Genomic DNA, 21,247 nt, shown 5'->3' on the forward strand with positions numbered 1-21,247 from the left:
GAATCCCCAAGTCCCAGTTGGGTGTCCCCCCATTTCTATGTCTCTACAGCACCCTGTGTTGATCCTGTTAGAATACTCAGTCATTTGCCTCTATTATTATTGTGTGTGACTCCACGAGAGAGTAGGGGCTGGTTATATCTTGCTCATGACTGTGCCCCAGCACCTAGCAGAGTGCTTGGTGTATAGCAGGCCCTCAATTGATGAGTTATGTCTGTGGATTAGGATAACAGCCTTCTTATGTTCCTTAGAAAATATATACGTGTTCTAGGATAGGGTTTCTCAACCAATTGACATGTTGAGTGTGGTAATTCTTTGTTGTAGGGAGCTGTCCTGTGCATTGAAGGATTTTTAGCAACAACCCTGGTCTCTACTCACTAGATGCCAATAACATCCCAATGTGACAGCCAAAAATGTGTAATGGTAGGGTTTCATAAATGTTAGATTTAATAATAGACTTTTTGTCTTTATCTTATATCTTTTAAAGAAGGCCTTTAAATCTCTAGGCATCTTTCCTTCGCTATCTTTCTTCTCATCACACACCCATGCCATATCAGTTAAAGCACTAAATTCCCATACTGAGAAAAACCCAGAATATTAAAAGAATGCATATTTTTATTATTCATAAAGCTGATTGTGGTGTGACAGACATTGGTAAAATCTATCCATCTACTGGATGACAGACTATTTTAAGAGAATAAGAATTGTAGCTGGTTTTGCTGTATTATAGGCTGTTGAAATTCCATCACCAGAAACCTCAAACACTGTGAAGATTAAATGATGCTTAAGAAATGTGAAATGAAGAATTAAACCACTTTATGATCAAATTACCTTAAAATTTTCTTCTGTTAGTCCCTCATTTGTTTTGGAATTTCTTATCATAGCTGCCACATATCTTTTGACTAAATTCCTGATAACTTCCTGGAATTTAAACAAAAACATGAAGAAGCATTCAGTTTCCTTCTTGGACTCTCAGTAAAATAAGAAACATACACAGGAAATAAAATACGCTTAGACTGTCTCTGCATTGGAAAATCCTCACAGGATCCAGGCATTTTCTACAAAACCCCCCAGTTAAGTCCATTGGCTAAATGAAGAATTTATTATGTGTCCAAATTTGGTGGCAGAGTGGCCCAATGAGATCAAATTTACCCGAAAGGAAAATTTTCCACCCAAGCATAAGGTAAACACGGATACACATTCATGGAATAATGAGAGCAGAATAATCCTTGAATGGTCACAGTCAATATCCTTTCCCTTCAGGCTAGATTAAACTTGAACCTTCCTAGTAAGATGAGAGTTTTTCTTCCTTTTATAAAGTTGAGAAAGTCATTCTTCAGTGTCACAGAGTCTGATGATTTCAATGTCCACTAATTACATAATCAAGATACTTTTTCTTAGAGGCAATCTATACTTCTCCTTTACAGGGATGGCCTCTTTTAACTTAGCCTCTGGGAATGGTATACACATGGTCACCCTGCTTTGTGTTAGTAATAGTGATGATGATAGCTACCACTTAATGCAACATGTCAGGCACTGTGCCAGGACACACACACACACACACACACACACACACACACACACACACAAAACCATACATACATACTCACCACTCAGTTCTCACAACTACAGTTTAAGTTTTATCATCCTTATTTTACAGACGAGGAAACTGAGGATCAGTGAGGGTAAGTGATTTGTCCAAGTTCACACAACTGACCAAGAACTATTGTGCTTAGTCCCTGTGAAGAAACTTTACCTGGTAATGTTGATTCTGTATCAGGCTGTCAGCATGGCGTTCCTGTCATTGAAAACGGACAGAGAGGTTACATCAGCAGCCTCCCAGCAGCCCATCCACTCGAATATATTTCTAAACATTAGGACTGGAACATGACAGAAGCTACTGCCTGACAAACCCCCAAAGCATCTGTAGGTTGGAGTAGTTTTAAGATGTTCAAGATAGGGAATGTTGCAAAGGAGGGAAAGGAGAAAACAGTTGTGTTTACAAAGAAACATAATTTTTAAAAGCCTTACTGTGAAGCTTCTCAAGTTGTGCCTTCTCCGTCTACCATCAGGGTCTCTTTGGGGGCAGAAGGTGTTGTTGAACCAGTTACCAAGGTATAGAAATGACTTGGGGCTGGGGATGATGTTGAAAGGAGGTGGCAAGGTGCCGCCTTCATCGAAGTAACTCATCCAGAGCTTCGTCCTTGCAAACTTCCACTCAATATCGGCATGATCCTATGAAAGAGAGAAGTTCAGTGATTTGGGATGGGAAAATGCAAAATGCACCCCTGACTCATTCTCAAAGTTCTACTTGCTTCTACAGAGGGCAATCTGTCAGTAGCTATGAAAATTCAAATTACACTTACCTTACGACCCAGTAATCCTACAATTAGAAATTTATCTTATCGATATACTTGCAAAAAGAGGTATGCGCAGGGCTGTTCGCTAGCACTGCAGCTTGTAAGAGCAAAACAACTGGCAACAACCTAAATATCCAACAGTGGGAGACTGCTTAAATAAATGATGCCACATCCACAAAATGGCTTATAATCAAACTATTAAAAATATAGTAGCTCTATCAACATTTTATATGTAGAAACACATATCGTATAATGCATTTGTCCATATATTTATAAGACCTCTAAGTGAAAAAAGCAACATAAAGAGCAATATATATTGTGTAAAATGATCCCCTTTATCCAACTGAAAACCCCTTTATATTACATGCTTACATGTTCTAGACAGGTACACACTAAATTGGGAACAGCCAAAAAAGAAAAAAAAAAAAAAGAAAATAGTAAATAATAAACTTAGTACATAAATAAAAAATAAATAAATAAATAAATTGTCAATAGTAGTTATTTTTAAGGAGTAGGATTGGTGTGGAGAGACTTTATGTTTTTTAAAAAAATCAACATTATTGAGGTATGATTTACACAGAGTAAAATTCATCTAAGTGTTCAATGAGTTTTGATGAGTGTATATACCTGTGTAAGCACTGTCATAATTAAGACATGCACACACACACACACACACACACACACACACACACACAGGCATACATTTCTAGGAGTTTTAAGACCTGGAAGGACTAATGTAATCACCACCACAATCAGGATACACAACAGTTCCATCAACCCCCCAAATTCCCTAATGTTGCCCCTTTGTAATCAAACTCTCTTGAACCCCCCTGGCAACCACTGCTCCATTCTCCATTCCTTTAGTTTACTTTTTCCAAAATGTCATATAAATGGAATCATACGGTAGGTAACCTTCTGGGACTGGCTTATTTCACTCAGCATTAATATCTTCGAGATTCATCTGGTTTTGTATGTATCGATAATCTATTCCCTTTTATTGCTGAGTAGTTTTTTGTTGTGTGGATGTACCACAGTTTACTTATTCATTCACCCATTAAAGAACATTTGGGTTGTTTCCAGTTTTTAATAACTGTGAATAAAATTACTGTGAACATTCATGTACAGGTCTTTCTGTGAACATAAGTTTAACTCCCCTGGCTTAAATATCTAGGAGTGATATTGCTGGATCATGAAGTAAGTGTACATTTAACTTTATAATAAACTGCCAAACTGTTTTCCAGAGTGGCTATACCATCTTTCATTCTCACCACTTGCTCTGTATCCTTCTTAGCATTTGTCAAGTTTTTTAAAGTTTAACTATTCTAACAGATTAAGTAGTGGTATCTCATTATGGTTTTAATTTGCATTTCCCAAATTGGAATGAAGTTGAGCATCTTTTCATATGCTTATGTGCTATATAGATATCCTCTGTGGTGAGGTGTCTGTTCAGATCCTTTGCCCATTTTTATTGGGTACTTTGCTTGCTTACAGGTGGATTTAGATAGTTTTAAAATATATTCTGGATACTAGCTCTTTGTCAGGAATGTAAATTGCAAATGTGTTCTCTCAGTTTGCGTGTTATCTTTTCATTTACTTAATGGTGTCTTTCATAGAGCAAAGTGTTTTAATTTCAGTGAAGTCAAATTTATCAAATTTTTAATGGATTATGCTTTTGGTATTACGTCTAAGAACTCTTTACCTAACCCGAGGTCATGAAGATTTCTCTTATGGTTTCCTCTACAAGTTTTATAGTTGTAAGATTTGCATTTAGCTCTATGATCAACTTTGAGTTCATTTTTGCTTAAGGGGTGAAGTTTACATTGAGGGTTTTTTGTTTGTTTGTTTGTTTTGCCTGTGGGTATCCATTTGCCATTTGCTGAAAAGGCTATTGTTCTTCCACTGAGTTGCTTTTGCACCTTTGGCAATCAGTTGGGCATGCTGGGACTACTGTCCATCCACATTCAAAAGAATGAAGTTGGACTCCTACCTCATACCACATACAAAATTCAACTCAAAATGAATCATAGAACTAAATTTAATAGATAAAAACTATAAAACTTTAAGAATAAAATTTAGGAGTAAATCCTTATGACCTTGGGTAAAACAATGGTTTCTTAGAGATGACACCAAAAGCCACGGAATAAAAGGAAAAAAATTGGCAAATTGGACTTAATCAAAGTTAAAAACTTTGTACTTCAAAGGACACCATGAAGAAAATGAAGAGAAAACCCACAGAATAAGAGAAAGTAATTAAATATCATATGTCTGATAAGAGACTTGTGCCTTTATAAAAAACAATTATAATTCAACAATAAAAATACAAATAAACCAATTTAAAAATGGGCAAAGCACTTGAATAGACATTTCCAGAAAGAAGACATACAAATGACCAACAAGCACATGAAAAGATGCCCAACATCATTGGTCATTAGGTATACTCAAATCAAAACCACAATGAGATACCATTTTATACCTGCTAGGATAGATATAATAATTTAAAAAAGACAAATAATAACCAGTGTAGGTGAGGATCTGTAGATCCACACACTGCTGGTGGGAATGTGAAATGGTGCAGCTACTTTGGAAAACAATACGGCAATTCCTCCAATGGTTAAACATAGAGTTACCATATGACCCAGCAATTTCACTCCTTGCTACATATCCAAGAGAAATGAAAACACATTCTACACAAAGACTTGTACACAAATGTTCAGCAGCATTATTCATAACAGCCAAAGAGTAGAAACAACCCAAATATTCATCAACTGATAAAAGGGTAACCAAAATGTGGTACATTATTATTATTATCCAGCCTTAGAAAGGAATGAAGTATTGATACATACCACAACATGGATGAACCTTGAAAACCTTATGCTGAGTGAAAGCATATTTATTCTGCTGAGTCTTCTAATCCATGAACACAGTATGTCATTTCTTTCATCCGTGTTTTGTAGTTTTTACTGTGTAAGTCCTATAATGATTTGTTAAGCTTATACCTAAGTATTACATTTTCTTTGCAACAATTTAAAATGGTACTGTCTTTTAAAATTTCTTTCCAATTGTTTATTGTTAGTATATGGTTGATTTTTGTGTATTGACCTTGTAGTCTGTGGCCTTGCTAAATTCATTTTTTTATTCTATAAAGTTTTTAATAGATTCTTTAGGGTTTTCTTTATACAGAATCATGAGATAGATTTATTCTTCCTTTCCAATCTGTATGACTTTAATGTTTTTCCTTCCCTTATTACATTGTCTAGGATCTCCAGTACAATGTGGAATAGAAGTACTGAAAGCAGATATACATTTTTAACTGATCTTAGAAAGTCTTCAATCTTTCAACATTTAGTCAGCTGTAGGTTCTGTGGTTCAGGTTGTGCAAGTTACATTCTTTCCAAGTTTGCCAAGACATTTTTTAAAAACAGTCGTAAATGTATGTTGAAGTTTGTCAAACACTTTTTCTGCATCAATTGATATGATCATAGGGTTTTTCTTGTTTTGACTATTAATATAATGGATTACTTTGCATTCCTGGGATAAATCCCATTTGGTTATGGTATGTTATACATTGCTGGATTCAATATGCTAATGCTGTGTTGAGGATTTCCATGTCTATGTTCATGAAAGATATTGGTCTATAGTTTTTAATTTTCTGTACTGTTTTTTCTGGTTTGGGTATCAATATAATATATTATATATGTAATGTATTTATATATAATTAAAATTAATTTTACCAGTTTCTCTTCACTATATTTTAATGTGGCTACTAGAAAATGTAACATATGTGGCACATATTTGTGACTTGCATAAAATTTTTATTGTACAGAACTGCCCTAGACTAAAGGTGTATTTAGTCCTGCCAAACAAAGCTTAAAAGCAAGCCTCAGTGGGATCAAACTATTTCCAGAATAAAGCTCAAGAATATTTAAAACAATACAAAAATAGCCAGCACCCAATAAGGTAAAATTCACAATGTCTGGTATCCAATAAAAATTTATCAAAAATGCCAAGAAACAGGAAAATATGATACATAATGAGGAGAAAAAAAAATCTATCAAACAGAACCAGATACAAATCAGTTGTATTCTATATAGCAGCAATAAACAATGAGGAAACATTAATTTCAAAACAGTTTCATTTAAAATATAAAATCCTTAGGAATAAGTATGACAAAAATATACATGTTTTTTAACACTGAAAACTGTGAAAGATTACTGAGATAAATTAAAGAAGACTTAAATAAATATAGAGATACGGCATATTCATGAATTGGAAGACTAAATATAGTTAGGATGGCAATTCTTTCCAAATTGATTTAGAGATTCAATACAATTTCAGTCAAATCTCAGTGGGCATTTTTGAAGAAATTGACAAGCTGCTTCTCAAATTTATATATAAATACAAAAGAGGTAAAATAGTTAATTTTGAAAAAGAACAAATTGGCATTGAAGATCAATGGAACAAAACAAGACAGTCCAGAAATAAATGCATGCATATGCATATATGCAATTGACTTTCAAGAAAGGTGTCAAGGCAATTCAACTTGGAAAGGATAATCTTTTCTTTTCAACAAATTGTCTTGGAATAGTTGGACTTCCACAAGAAGAAAAGAAAAAAGAACCTTGATCCTTACTTCACACAAATACAAAAGTTAACTCAAAATGAGTCATGACTTAAATATGGAGAGCTAAATCTATAAATAATTTACTAATAAACAATTTACTATGTTTTTTTCTTTCTTTCTGCTTGCTTTGAATTTAGTTTGCTGTTCTTTTTCTAGTTTCATAAAGGTGGAATTTTAAGTTATTGATTTGAAATCTTATTTCCTTTTTAACATAAGATTTACAATTATAAATGTTTCTGAGGAAACCTGGCATATACTGTACTCTCCCTTTCATTCATCTCAAAGTATTTTCTAACTTCCCTTGTGATTTCTTCTTTGAACTAGTGGTTATTTTGCAGTGTCTTCTCTACTATCCATTTATGTGTGAATTTCTGAAATTTTATTTTGTTTTTGATATCTAATTTAATTTCATTATATTCCCAAGTATGTTTGCAGAACATACTTTTTATTATTTCAATCCTTTAAAAAATTTAGGGGGGCTTATTTTATGAGCTAACATATAATCTATCCTGGAGAATATTCCATGTGCAGTTCAGAAGAACATATATCCTGCTGTTGTTGTATGGCATGTTCTATAGATAGATGTCCATTAGGTCTAGTTGGCTTATAGTGTTGTCCAAGTACTCTATTACCTTTTTGGTCATTTGTCTAGTTCTGTCCGTTACTGAAAGTGGGGTAATAAATTCTTCAACTGTTATTGTTAAATTTCTATTTCTCCCTTCAGTTCTGTCAGTTTTTGCTTCATGTATTTTTCAGCTCTGTAGATAGGTGGAAATGTGTTAATAATTGTTAAATCTTCATGATAGATTCACCTTTTTATAGTTATAAAATGTCCTCTGTTTTCTCTAGTAACAAATTTTGTCTTAAATTCTATTTTGTCTGATAATTATTATAGCCACTTAGCTCTCTTTTGGTTACTGTTTGCATCATATATCTTTTCCCACTCTTACTTACATTCTCTTTGTATCTTTGAATCTAAAATGTGTCTCTTGTAGACAGCATATAGTTAGAACATGTGTGTTTCTTATACAGAGTCTGGCAATCTCTGCCTTTTAACTGGTTTGCTTAATCTAGTTACATTTAAAGTAATTACTGATAAAGTAAGATTTACATCTGCCATTTTGCCATTTTCTATATGTTGCATGTCTTTTTTGTTCCTCTATTCCTCCATTACTGATTTCTTTTGTGTTAAATAGATATTTTCTAATATACCTTTTAATTCTCTTGTTTCATTTACTATATTAAAAATTATTTTCTTAGTGCTTGGCCCAGGGACTACAATTAACATCTTAAAATACAATCTACTTTGGATTAATACTAACCTGATTCCAATCATATGTAAAAACTTTGCTACAATATAGCTCCATTCCTTCCCTCCTCCTTTGTGCTATTACTGATATACAAACTGTTCCTTTATATATTATACATTATAAGCCCATCAAAACACTTGTATAATTATTGAATTATTCAGTTATCTTTCAAGTTAGAGAGAAAAAAAAGTTCCCCCCAAATAAGATTTGTGTTGTCTTTTATATTTATCTATGCAATTACCTTTTCTGGTGCTCTTTCTTTCTTTCTTTCTTTCTTTCTTTCTTCCTACTCTCTAGTGTTCTTTCATTTCAGCCTGAAGAACTCTTTTTAGCATTTCTTGTAGGAAAGGTCTTCTGGCCATTAATTCTCTCAGTCTTTGTGTACTTGAAAATGTCTATTTTTCCCTCATTTAAGGATATTTTTGCTGGATATAGAATTCTTGGTTGTCAGCCTTTTGCTTTAAACACTTTGTATATGTCATCACACTGACTTCTAGTGCCCATTGTTTCTGATGGGAAATCAGTTATCTTTTAATTTTCCTGCTTTCAAGATTTTTTCTTTGTCTTTGACTTTGAGAGGTTGACTAAGAAGTGGATATTTTTGTGTTTATCCTACTAGGAAATATTTGAGCTCTTGGATGTGTAGACTATTTTTGAGAAGTTTTTACTCATTATTTCTTCAAATATCCTTTGTGTTCTTTTTTTTTCTTTTCTACTTCTGAGACTCCCATTATGTGTATGTTGGCCATTTAATGGTGTCTCACAGGTCTCTTAAGCTCTGTTCATTTTTATTCATCCTGTTTTTCTTTCTGATCCTCAGTCTAGAAAATGGTAATTGAATTATCTTCAAGTTTGCTAATCCTTTCTGCCAGCTCAAATCTGCTGTTAGGCCCTTCTAGTGAATTTTTCATTCTGTTACAGCACTTTTCAAATCCAGATATTCAATTTGATTCTTTTTTTAAATAATTTCTGTCACTTTATTAATATTTTCTATTTGGTGAGACATCGTTCTCATACTTTCCTTTGATTCTTTAGATGTTTTCCTTTAGTTATTTGAAGATATTTAAAATAGCTGGTTCAGTCTTTACCAAAGCCAACATCTGGGCTTCCTCAAGGACTGTTTCTATGACATCTTTTTTCCTGTGTACAGAACATACTTTCTTTGTGTGTGTGTGTGTGTGTGTGTGTGTGTGTGTGTGTGTATGTTTTGTAGTTTTTTGCTGAAACTAGACATTTTAAACAATTTAATATGATTACTCTGGAAATCTGATCCCCTTCTTGTAGAGTTTGGTTTTTAGTGTTTGTTTAGTGACTATCCTTGACTGATTCTGTAAAATCTGTATTCTTTGTCATGTGCAGCCATTGAAGTCTCTGTTTAGTTAGCCTCATAGTCAGATAATGATTGCACAGGGATTTCATTAAATGCCTTGAATCAGTAAGTCTCTCACTCTTTGCTAGGGGCTCTGTGTGTTCATAGTGACACATCTTCAATGTTCTTGCAGTTTATCATCTGTAAATGACACGTTTGAAAAGACAACAAGGGAAATTTAAATATGGACTCCAAATTATAATTATAGTGTATCAATGTTAAATTTCTTGAGTGAGATATGGTACTGTGATAATGTAGTTGAATATATATGACAATATTTGAGTGATATGTGTGATATTGGTAATTTACTTTCAAATGTTCTAAAAAAAAGTTCTTGGGCCCCATCATATGTATACGGCAGTAAGAGCTTTGTTTCAGAGGCCACATTAACTTGTGACTTATATCCACAAACTTTTAACTTAAAACAATGCCAAATAAGATGGTTAGACAATATAGTCTACACTGTCAAAAGTGCACAGTGTAAGGGAGAAAAAAATATTTCTCTACTAACACATGAGATCTTATAAAGGAGAGCTATGCCTTACAGTGTTTGTCTTAGGGTGGTTTTTGAGTGAACATTCAGTCAGTGAAACCTAGAATTTGCTCCTTGGCCTTTCAGATATTCCATGAAGGCTTTCACTTTGCTCTCCAACATAGCAGTGCTTAGCTATGATATTAAAGGATTAGCAGATCAAGTTCAAAAACAGCACCACGCAGAATAGGGATTTTTAAACCTGGTTCTATGGATGAAGTTAACGGAGTCAATAAATCTATTAAAATTGTATGTGAAATATTGGGTGTTTTGCATTTTTCTGGGCTTTCATCATATTCTCAAAGGAGTCTGCCCTCCCCCAAATGGTTAAGAACCACTGAAGTAGAGGATTCTGTTGATTTCTGAGATGCCCATTGCCTGTATCTGAACAGCCGCTAGCCAGCTCTTAATGGATAAATCAAGGATACCTCTATGTTCTGTAGGAGGGACTAAATGGCTTTGGGTTAAGTGAGCAACAAGTTCAAATGGAAAATGAAGCTCTAGGTTGAATTTAAGGTACTTATTAGACTCAATGCTAGATTTTGTTATTTCGTAAGTTAATAAAGAAGCACATATATTACCATTTTTTTGAGATGTTGAAACATCTTTTATTAAGGAATTGTAAAATTATAAATTCCTCCCAAAGTTACTTGAGAATTGGAAGAGTTGCTGCAATGATTAGAGTAATAAATTTTATATGCGCACATAACTATAAGTATATAAAATGAATATATAACAAAGAGCACTAACACTCATCCTCTCTTTTGCGTTCCTGTTAGTTAAATAATTTCAAGTAGTTCAAAGATAAATTGGGCTACATGAAAACAAAATATATGGAATTACCATAGAAAGAAATTATATTACAATACAGTTATCAAAAATATTTTTAAAACATGGTAATATTTATTACAATACAGTTTAAACATGGTAATATTTATTACAATACAGTTATCAAAAATATTTGTGCATTAGATCTCTAGGACTTACTACTAGTTGCAAGTTTGTACCCTTAAACAACATGAATTGTATACTTTTAAAAATGAATTTTATGGTATCTGGATTATATCTCAATAAAGCTGTTACCATAAAATAAAGTCTCAGAAGAATACATAGGAATAATTTTCATGACCTTATGTTAGGCAGTGGTTTCTTAGATATCACAGATAGCAATGTTGCTGTCCTCATCTTTTAAAGCATACAATTCAGTAGTTTTTAATACATTTACAGAGTTGAGAAACCATCACCTCTATCTATTCTAGAACATTTTCATCACTCCTAAAAAACCCTATATCCCATAGTATGAGTGTGTTTCATGTTTGGTAATTGCAATCATTGTTGCTTTTGTTGTGGTCATCCATGTACAATGCTTGGTGTCAGTCGATTTATCTCTTGTAAAAATAAAATACAGTGTGTGTGTGTGGAAAAAAAAAAAAAAAAAGAAAAATAGGAGGAAAAACAATCACAAGAAATTTATAGGAGCTAATTAAGAGTCCAGAGAAAGCTAACTGAGAAAATAAAAGAGAGCATAACATTAAAGAAATTATGCATATAAAAAAAAAAACAACCCTATATCCATTAGCAGTCAATTCCCAGAGCCCCTATCAACCACTAATCTACTTTTGTTTCTATGGATTTGCCTATTTTGAACATTTCATATAAATGAATTATATAATATTTGTCTTTTGTGTGTGGATTCTTTCTCTTACTTAGCATGTTTTCAAGGTTCATCCATGTTGTAGCATCTGTCAATACTTCATTCTTTCCTATGGCTGAATAATATTATATTTCATTGTATGGATATACTACATCTCTTTTATCTATTCATCAGTTGATGGTCATTTGGGTTGTTTCCACTTTGCTATTATGAATAATGCTGCTATGAATATTTGTGTGCAAGTTTTTGTGTGGATATATGTTTTTAATTCTCTTGGGGACATACCTAGGAGTGGAATTGCTCAGTTATATACTAACCCTACTTTTAACTTTATGAGGAATTGTCACACTATTTTTTAAAGTGGCTGCACCATTTTACATTCCCACCAGCAATGTATAAGAGTTCCGATTTTTCCACATCCTCATCAAAACTCGTCACAGTTCATGTTTTTTTTAAAAACATCTTTATTGAAGTATAATTGCTTCACAATGGTGTGTTAGTTTCTGCTTTATAACAAAGTGAATCAGCTACACATATACACACGTTCCCATATCTCCTCCCTCCTGCATCTCCCTCCCTCCCACCCTCCCCATCCCACCACATGCTAGTGGGTATGACGTTGTATCTCATTCTGGTTTTGATTTACATTTCCTTAATGCTGAATGACATTGAGCATGTTATCATGTGCTCATCAGCCATTTGTGTATCTTATTTGGAGAAATGTTGATTCATATATTTTGCCCATTTAAGAATTAGGGGTAGGGGCTTCCCTGGTGGTGCAGTGGTTAAAAATCCTCCTGCCAATGCAGGGGACATGGGTTCGATCCCTGGCCCGGGAAGACCCCACATGCCATGGAGCAACTAAGCCCGTGTGCCACAACTACTGAAGCCCGGGCGCCTAGAGCCCATGCTCCACAACAAGAGAAGCCACGACAATGAGAAGACCACGCACCACAACGAAGAGTAGCCCCTGCTCACCGCAACTAGAGAAAGCCCGCGCGCAGCAATGAAGATGCAACACAGCCAAAAATAAAAACAAATAAATAAATAAATTTATTAAAAAAAAAACCTAAGGGTGAGGCTTGGCATTAGAAACAGGCTGATGTTGGAGTTTTGAGATAATTTATACTGGGATGGCAGGAGTGATGACAGTTTTAACAACCTCACCTCTCCATTCTCCAGCTATTGTCAAGGATAAACAAAAAAAAAAAAAGAAATCACTCGGAGAGAATTCTGTGAAAGCAAAGCAAAAAGATAGCGCTAAAAGAAATACTGAACTCACTTTATTTCATCCAGATGACAAACTCATAAGAAGCCTGCATACTCTAGCTACCATCTATCATCTATCTATCTATCTATCTATCTATCTATCTATCTATCTATCTTCTATCTTTTAATTTGTCCATCCTAGTGTTAGAATTTACAAGTGAAATGATCATCATAGGAATAAGTATTGATATACTTATTGAATTGAAAAATGAAGTCATCCTTTTTTTAAAAATAAATTTATTTATTTAATTTATTTATTTTTGGCTGTGTTGGGTCTTCGTTGCTGCACGTGGGCTTTCTCTAGCTGCGGCGAGTGGGGGCTACTCTTCGTTGTGGTGTGCGGGCTTCTCATTGTGGTGGCTTCTCTTGTTGTGGAGCACAGGCTCTAGGCACGTGGGCTTCAGTAGTTGTGGCTCACGGGCTCTAGAGCACAGGCTCAATAGTTGTGGCACACGGGCTTAGTTGCTCTGTGGCATGTGGGATCTTCCCGGACCAGGGCTCAAACCCGTGTCCCCTGCATTGGCAGGTGGATTCTTAACCACTGCACCACGAGGGAAGCCCAAGTCATCCTTTTTGAGACAAAAAAAATATGATTTAGCCAGTTGATTTGGAAATGATGACTGGCTTTGCTAGTTAGGCTATATGACAGATATTTTTTATCAATTGCTAAATCTGAAGCTCCAAAATTTTGGTAAAATTATATTTAAAATGTGATAAGAAAAAAGCATTTCATAAAGAATGTTCTATTGGTTAAGCTGTATTAAAATTAATAAAATTTCTATTTTCCATTCCATGAACTTTGTTTAGTATGTTGGGTTAAACAAAGTGCCTCTAGGTAAAACAGTAACTGGTACATTTAATAATTATTTGGCAAGTCTTAGTAAAGCCTTTTTGGTTTTGTCCCCAAATTTAGCACCTTAAAACAACAAATATTTATTATCTTACAGTTTCTGTGGGTCAGGAATCTGGGTGTGGAAAGTTGTGTGCCTCTGGCTCAAGATCTCTTACAATGGTATAATCCAGTTGTTGGCCAGAGGTGGGGTCTCATCAGAAGCGTGAACTGAGGGAGTATTCTGTTCCAAGCTCGCTCGCATGGTTGTATCGTTGTTGACAGGATTCAGTTCCTTGTGGGCTGTTGGACTGAGGACCATAGTCCCTTGCTGGCATATTGGCCAGAGACCTCTCTCAGTTCTCTCTGGAGTGGGCCTCTCCATCAGCCAGCTCATAAAATGGCAGCAGGCTTCCCTCCAAGGATGTGAGAGAGAAAAGCCATTGTTATAACCTAATCTCTCAAGTGACATCACTTTTGCCGTAATCTATTTGTTAGGAGTTCATAGGTTCAGCCCACACTCAAGGGGAGAAGACTGCATAGGATTCAAATAACAGGAAGTGGGTATCATTGGGGGCCATCTCAGAAGCTTCCTACCACAGTATTACTTTCCAGAAATTGAGAAACTGAATGACTGTAATCTTGGGTAAAAATCCTTTTCTAAGTCATGTGGTTTCTAATTACTTGCCTTCAATAAAGTTTAAAGAGAACCGAAGCAAGTTTTCAGATTGTTAAAAATATTATTATTTTTAATGAGGTTGAACCAATCTTTTAAATTTTTAATTAATCAATCAATTAATTAATTTGGCTGTGCTGGGTCTTAGTTGTGGCATGGGATCTTCTTCATTGCCACGTGTGGGATCTTCCTTGCGGCATGCGGGATCTTTAGTTGCAGTAGGCGAACTCTTAATTGCGGCATGCGGGACCTAGTTTCCCAACCACGGATGGAACCCGGGCCCCCTGCATTGGGAGTGCGGGGTCTTAACTACTGGACCACCAGGGAAGTCCCTAAAAATATTATTTTTTTATTTTAAGCTTTTTTGGCTGCACCATGCAGCTTGCAGGATCTTAATTCCCTTACCAGGGATTGAACCTGGGCCCTCAGTAGTGAAAGTGCAAAGTCCTAACCACTGGACCTCCAGGGAATTCCCTAAAAATATTATGAAAAATCATTGTATAACTTTTTGACATTAACTCAGAGTTCAAGAAAATTGAGTGACAATGGCATAATAAAACTCTATTCATTCACATATGCTTATTGATATGAAAAAGGTTTCTTAGCGCTTTTATAAAAATGGAAACTAAATATATAATTGATGCTGAATCTTGTTCCTGAATATTACTCAATATTCTGTGTCTATAATAACTAGTTGGAAGAAAAGCCCCACTAACATCTTTAAGAAATGCATTTCCAGTAAAAATGTATTTTTATGTCTAATTGGTATTTATCAAAATTTGTATTACATTTGTGTTCTTTTGAGCAGTTTTGTACTGCTAATAATTGAATAATAACAATATTCAGAAGAAATGTTTCAACATTTATTACCTTCTGGCCACAGAAAATAAAAAATTGAAATTCAATTTATACTTTTGTTATGAAGAAATATAAGGTGATCAATAATTTAAAAAGACTTTAAAACACAAAAATTTTATAACGTTAGGGTAAAATCCTGTGGGGATGTGGAATGGAGATAAGAATTCAAGGAGAGCAAGGAATGGTGTAAACTCTCTGCCCTTAAAGAAAGAAGAGTTTAGCCATTTATTTTTTAAATACGTGGTTATGAGCAACAAATCACTATTGTATTCAGATTCCATTGCATACGTTTAAATGAGTAATTGGATAGTTTTATTTTAAATGTCAATATTTACCATATTCCAGAAATTACATCCTTTGCAACTGTTTAAACTTATGATGAATAATCTAGATGTCAACCTAAGAATATATAAGATACATAGATTTTTTTTCTCTACAAATTGATTAGAGGGTTTGCCTGCAAAAGGTCTGAATGCCCTTGATAAGACCTTGAACTAAGACACACTTATGGCTCTAGTAAATATCACTGCCCTGAAATCCTGCCTTGGGAGACAATGTTGTTGTAGGTAACTTGGAATGCAGAGGAAGATAGGAGGCAAGGGCAATATGAAATAGTGAGATGCAGCCTGCCATTGTGGAAAGAGCAGGGGTTTTGGAGTCAAACAAAACAGGGTTTGAAGTACTGCTCTGCTACTTATCAGCTGTGTGACCTCAGAGCAGTCAATCAAAATCTGAGTCATGGTTTTCTCAACTGTTAAAATAAAGGAAAATCTCTATCACACTGATTTGTTGTAGAAGTCAATGTAAAATGCCTGGGCTACTGCCTGGTACATAGTAAGAGCTATATAGCTGTTGATCCCTTCTCCTACATTTCTGAGCCTATAATACCAGAAACGAACTTTGAATTTTCATTTTACCCGTTGATGGCCCAGAATAGCCAGTCTTTCATCCGTGGAATGTTTCTCTAGCTCTTGAAATAAAGTTGGTATTCAATAAGTATTTCTTAAAATGAAGTGAGTCACATTTTTAAGCACAGGGTCTTTAGATTCTTGTCATCTCTAGACAAGTTCAAAAGGGAGAATGATGATATAGCTCCTATGCGTAGTCAGCTATTTTCTAATAAATTGGGCTGGATGTCCTGGTATCTGGAAATGGTCTCACAGCTTTTAATTTTTTAAAATCCCTGTGTGAGTTAGCTTTTTGTTTGTTTGTATGTGTTTTAAACAATAAGCAGTTAGGTCCTTTAAAAAATAGTTTTCTAAATGATTTTGACAAAGAATAGAAACATGCAATGGGCCAAGTTGTAAACCATAGGTTTTTTTTGTTTTTTTTTTTTTAGCTTAAGAGGCTTTCTGGTGCCCGCTCATTGTACTTACTCAAATCAGGTGAGGATATGATTTTGGCTAAACATTTTAAAAACAGCTCAAGGACCCCAATTGATACCATTCTATTCCCCTTGTGCTCAGGTGACCTCAGATTGGGATTTACTATGTAAACAATTAGCAGAGAAGTTTTTGCAAATTAACCTCTCAACAGTCTTTTCCCACTCATTTATCATGTATCAATTCATTGTCTACCTATCCATTCATTTTTAAAATTAAAAAAATTTTTACTTTTATTGAAGTATAATTGATTTACAATATTGTGCTCATTTCAGGTGTACAGCAAAGTGATTTGGTTATACACATATATATGTATATGTCTATATTCTTTTATTGATTCTTTTCCATTATAATTTATTACAAGATATTGAATATAGCTCCCTGTGTTATACAGTAGGTCCTTCTTGTTCCTCTATTTTATATATAGTAGTGTGCCTCTGTTAATCCCACACTCCCAATATATCCCTCTCCTCCCTTCCCCTTTGGTAACCATAAGTTTGTTTTCTATGTCCATGAGTCTGTTTCTGTTTTGTGAATAAGTTAATTTGTGCTATTTTTAGATTCTACATATAAGTGATATATAATATTTGTCTTTCTCTGTCTGACTTACTTCACTTAGTATGATTATCTCTAGGTCCATCCATGTTGCTGCCAATGGCATTATTTCATTCTTTTTTATGGCTGAGTAATAGTCCATTGTTTATATATACCACATCTTCTTTTTCCACTCATCTGTCGATGGGCATTTAGGTTGCTTCCATGTCTTGGCTACTGTAAAGAGTGCTGCTATGAACATTGGGGTGCATGTATCTTTTCAAATTAGAGCTTTTGTCTTTTCTGGATATATGCCCAGGAGTGGGATTGCTGGATCATATAATAACTCTATTTTTAGTTTTTTAAGGAGCCTCCATACTGTTCTCCATAGTGGCTGCACCAATTTACATTCCCACCATTCATTTTTTTAAATTAATTAATTAATTTTTGGCTGCGTTGGGTCTTTGTTGCTGTGTGCGGCCTTTCTCTAGTTGTGGCGAGCAGGGGCTACTCTTCGTCACGGTGCGCAGGCTTCTCATTGCAGTGGCTTCTCTTGTTGTGGAGCACGGGCTCTAGGTGCGCGGGCTTCAGTAGTTGTGGTGCACGGGCTCAGTAGTTGTGGCTCATGGGCTCTAGAGTGCAGGCTCAGTAATTGTGGCGCACAGGCTTAGTTGCTCTGCGGCATGTGGGACCTTCCTGGACCAGGGCTCAAACCCGTGTCCCCTGCATTGGCAGGCGGATTCTTAACCACTGCACCACCAGGGAAGCCCTCACCATTCATTTTTTGATTCTTGTGTTGAACAACTACTATATTCCAGGTACTCTGCTAGATGCTGGGTATAGCAAAATGACTGTCCTCTGATGGTGGTGGGAATACCACACAGAACACAATTCGAATACAGAGGTAGCACCTGAATCCTGAAGACTGGGAAATAACAGACCACCTGGCAGGACTGGTTAAACAGTGTGAGCTGTAAAGTGATGAATAAGATACTTATTCATTCAGACGTTCTTTCACTCAAACAGTATATATTGACTGCCTGCTAGGTGAGAGGTGTTGGGATTTTAGCAGTGCATAATATGGACAATATTGTAATTTGGAATGTGGAAATCTGTTTTCTTTTCAACTCTTGATCTACTTTGAATCGTAAGATTATGGATATGGTTTTTGTAGTCATAGTTGTCTAAAACTTCACTAAGTGTATGATGCCCAAGAGATTTTCATTCATCCGTATGGAGCTAGCCTTTCACCTTATATGATAGACAAATCAGACATTGACTTTTTAAAATTTTCACAGTTTGGTGATGATGCCCTTTCCCACACTTTGCCCTACCCTCTCTACCCAACTATGACCTTTGAACATTCTCCAAGATCATCAGCCCCTGCCTGGGTGCTTTTGCATAAGACGTAACCTACACAATCATAGCCTGTGGTTCTTCCTCTTCCAAGTTTCCAAAATTTTCAGGACTTTCGTGCTGCCATAATGTGACCTTAATGACACATAGCCTTACATATATGTTCTAATCATGTGTGTGTCCTGCATTGCCTTTGATAACGTCAGCTCCTGTAGAGCAGGCGAGAGCTTCTATTTAGCCCCTTTTGCAGTGCCAGTGTAATGTACTGTGACTGTAGATCATACCCTCAAATGTTGTTGACTTGCTCAGATCCTGAACACATGGCCACAGCTAGGTCAAGTGAACATGTCTGTTCAATTTCACATTTCTCAGCAAATCCGAGCTCAAGGTTATTTTTCTTGCAATCAAACTACAAGGCCAATTTCCTACCAGCTTTTGATAAATTCTTATGCACTCTCTCAGATCTCCTGCCAGCAACCATCTTGCTCTAGCAAATTGGAAAGCTTTAAAACATAATGCAAAGGAAGAGTGACAGGCACAGACACAGCAGAGCAGAGCCTTTAAGGAGGAAAGCTACTTCCAGGAGTCTTGGGCCCACTGGCAGGCTGGTTGGAGGTGTATATTGAGGAGGGGGATATTTTGGCATCCTTCCCATTAACTAGTAGCTGCTTAGTTCATCTGGGCATAAGACTAGCTCTGTTTCCCTATGATGGGAAAGCAACACAAATCGCCATGACATACACACTCCATGTTGAGGTGAGACAATACATTTCCCTGGCATCTCAACAGAAGTCTACCTCACTTTGGACTGCTTTCTTCTGATAGAATTCAGGGCATGCTTCTCAAATGTTGGTGTGCATCCGAATCATATGGGGCGTTTGTTGAAAATGCAGATTTCTGGACCTCCCTAGACTTATATATTGTATTGTGGTTTTGCCTCAGGGCAATTTAAAAAAGATGTAAGCAGTTAAAATATATCATCGTTTTTGTAACTCCATTTTTGTTTTCATTCATTTAAAAATTAGAAAGGAATCTTCAAAATACTGAAGTGGTCCAGACCTCCCACAACCTCTCGGAGGCCCTGCAGTAGAGAAAGTGCCCTCAGCGAGAATTACCATCCCCCGCCATGCTGTCGCCTCCAACTTAGTGCGCATGTGCAGTGGTCTAGCGCCGAGCCAGTTCCCCGTTGCTAAATAGTCAGCAACCTGCCTCTCTTCCCCAAGGTTGCTAGGTGGTTAGAATTTCCTGTTTTAATCATTCTGGGGCCTCCTGGGAATGACTTTGATATTGGTTTATCTAGTTGAGAGCCCTGTGGTAACTTCAATCCAAGCACACAAACTCAGCTGCAAAACATATAGGTCAAAAAGAGAGCCCTCCCTCCAACTTCAGCTCCCTGCCCATCCATTGCCCCCAACACTTCCTGTACCCTAGTACTGATGGCCCCCAATAGCCCCAGACTGCAAGAGCCCCCTCAGTGGGTGTTACAAACAGGTCCTCCTTCCTACTGAACACTTGCAGTTGTCCTTTGAGCAGCCATTATGTCTGCTTCCTGCCCCACCCCGAGGAATAAAACGGCCACTGATCCCTCCCCCAATTATGTTGCTAGGTGGTTGAAACTGCCGCTCTGATCTCTCAAGGACTTGGTGTTCCTTTTTCACCGGTTACATAGTTTCCAGCCCCTGTAACAACCTCAGCTCCAGTGCACAAATTCGGGTGCTAAACCTCAGGGCAAAGCTCAGAACCCACACACTAGGTCCACCCAGCTCTCCCATCCGCATGGTCCCAGCTCCCCTCACATTTCATTACTGATACCAAGCAGTCCCCCGTCTCCTTGCTTCATGAGCAATCCCAGCTGTTTGCAGACAGAGACCAGAGAGCAGGGAAGGAGCGACAAGAGAGGTTGTATTTGAGCTGGGCCTGGAGAGGCTGGCAGGATTTCTCCAGGCAGAGATGGAGGGAAAAAAACTTTCCCCAAAGAGGCAATAGTAAGAAAAGTCAGAAAGAGTAGAGAGGTTGAGCGTAGTCATTGAAGTAGAATGCACTACTCAAGATTTATTTACATTAGCAGTTCTCAAATTTCAGGGGCTATTAGACTGGCCTGGGGTGCTTGCGAAAATGCAGATGCCTGGCTCTCACCTCAGACCTGCAGAAACTGATGCTGTGGGGATGGGGGGACTCGAGAATCTACACTGTTTCACAAGCTTCTTTGGGTGATTTTGACACAGGTGATTGTCAACCATCCTTTCAGAAACACTAATTCTGGGATTCTGCCTGCTGGTCCAGATGTATTCAGCAGGCCAAAGCAGTAAAACAGCAGGTCTTCCTCATTCCTATCTGTCCCTGTCTTCCCATGGCCACCCTCTAACATCCCTCTGTCATTGGGACAGTGGGTAGAAGGTATAATTTGTGCACCCCCAAAGATAATGTTATTAGGCCGCCCAGCAATTTGAAGAAAACCGGCTTACTGGGCTACTATGGAGAGGTGACAGGGGAAGGAAGG

General features: G+C 36.4%; 1 protein-coding gene across 1 annotated transcript in view; it reads right to left on the reverse strand.

Moving 5' to 3' along the window:
- The window catches only part of TRPC5 (transient receptor potential cation channel subfamily C member 5), a 335,394-nt gene that overhangs the window by 1,520 nt on the left and 312,627 nt on the right, over positions 1–21,247 (reverse strand). The window contains exons 8-10 of the mRNA XM_059910345.1: positions 2,029–2,232; positions 1,754–1,795; positions 829–918 (exon numbers count right to left, since the gene is read on the reverse strand). Coding sequence (XP_059766328.1) covers positions 829–918; positions 1,754–1,795; positions 2,029–2,232 — 336 coding nt within the window. The remainder of the gene's footprint in view (positions 1–828; positions 919–1,753; positions 1,796–2,028; positions 2,233–21,247) is intronic.

The sequence above is a fragment of the Balaenoptera ricei genome, chromosome X, assembly GCF_028023285.1.
Source record: "Balaenoptera ricei isolate mBalRic1 chromosome X, mBalRic1.hap2, whole genome shotgun sequence".
In the NCBI taxonomy this organism is placed as follows: Eukaryota; Metazoa; Chordata; class Mammalia; order Artiodactyla; family Balaenopteridae; genus Balaenoptera; species Balaenoptera ricei.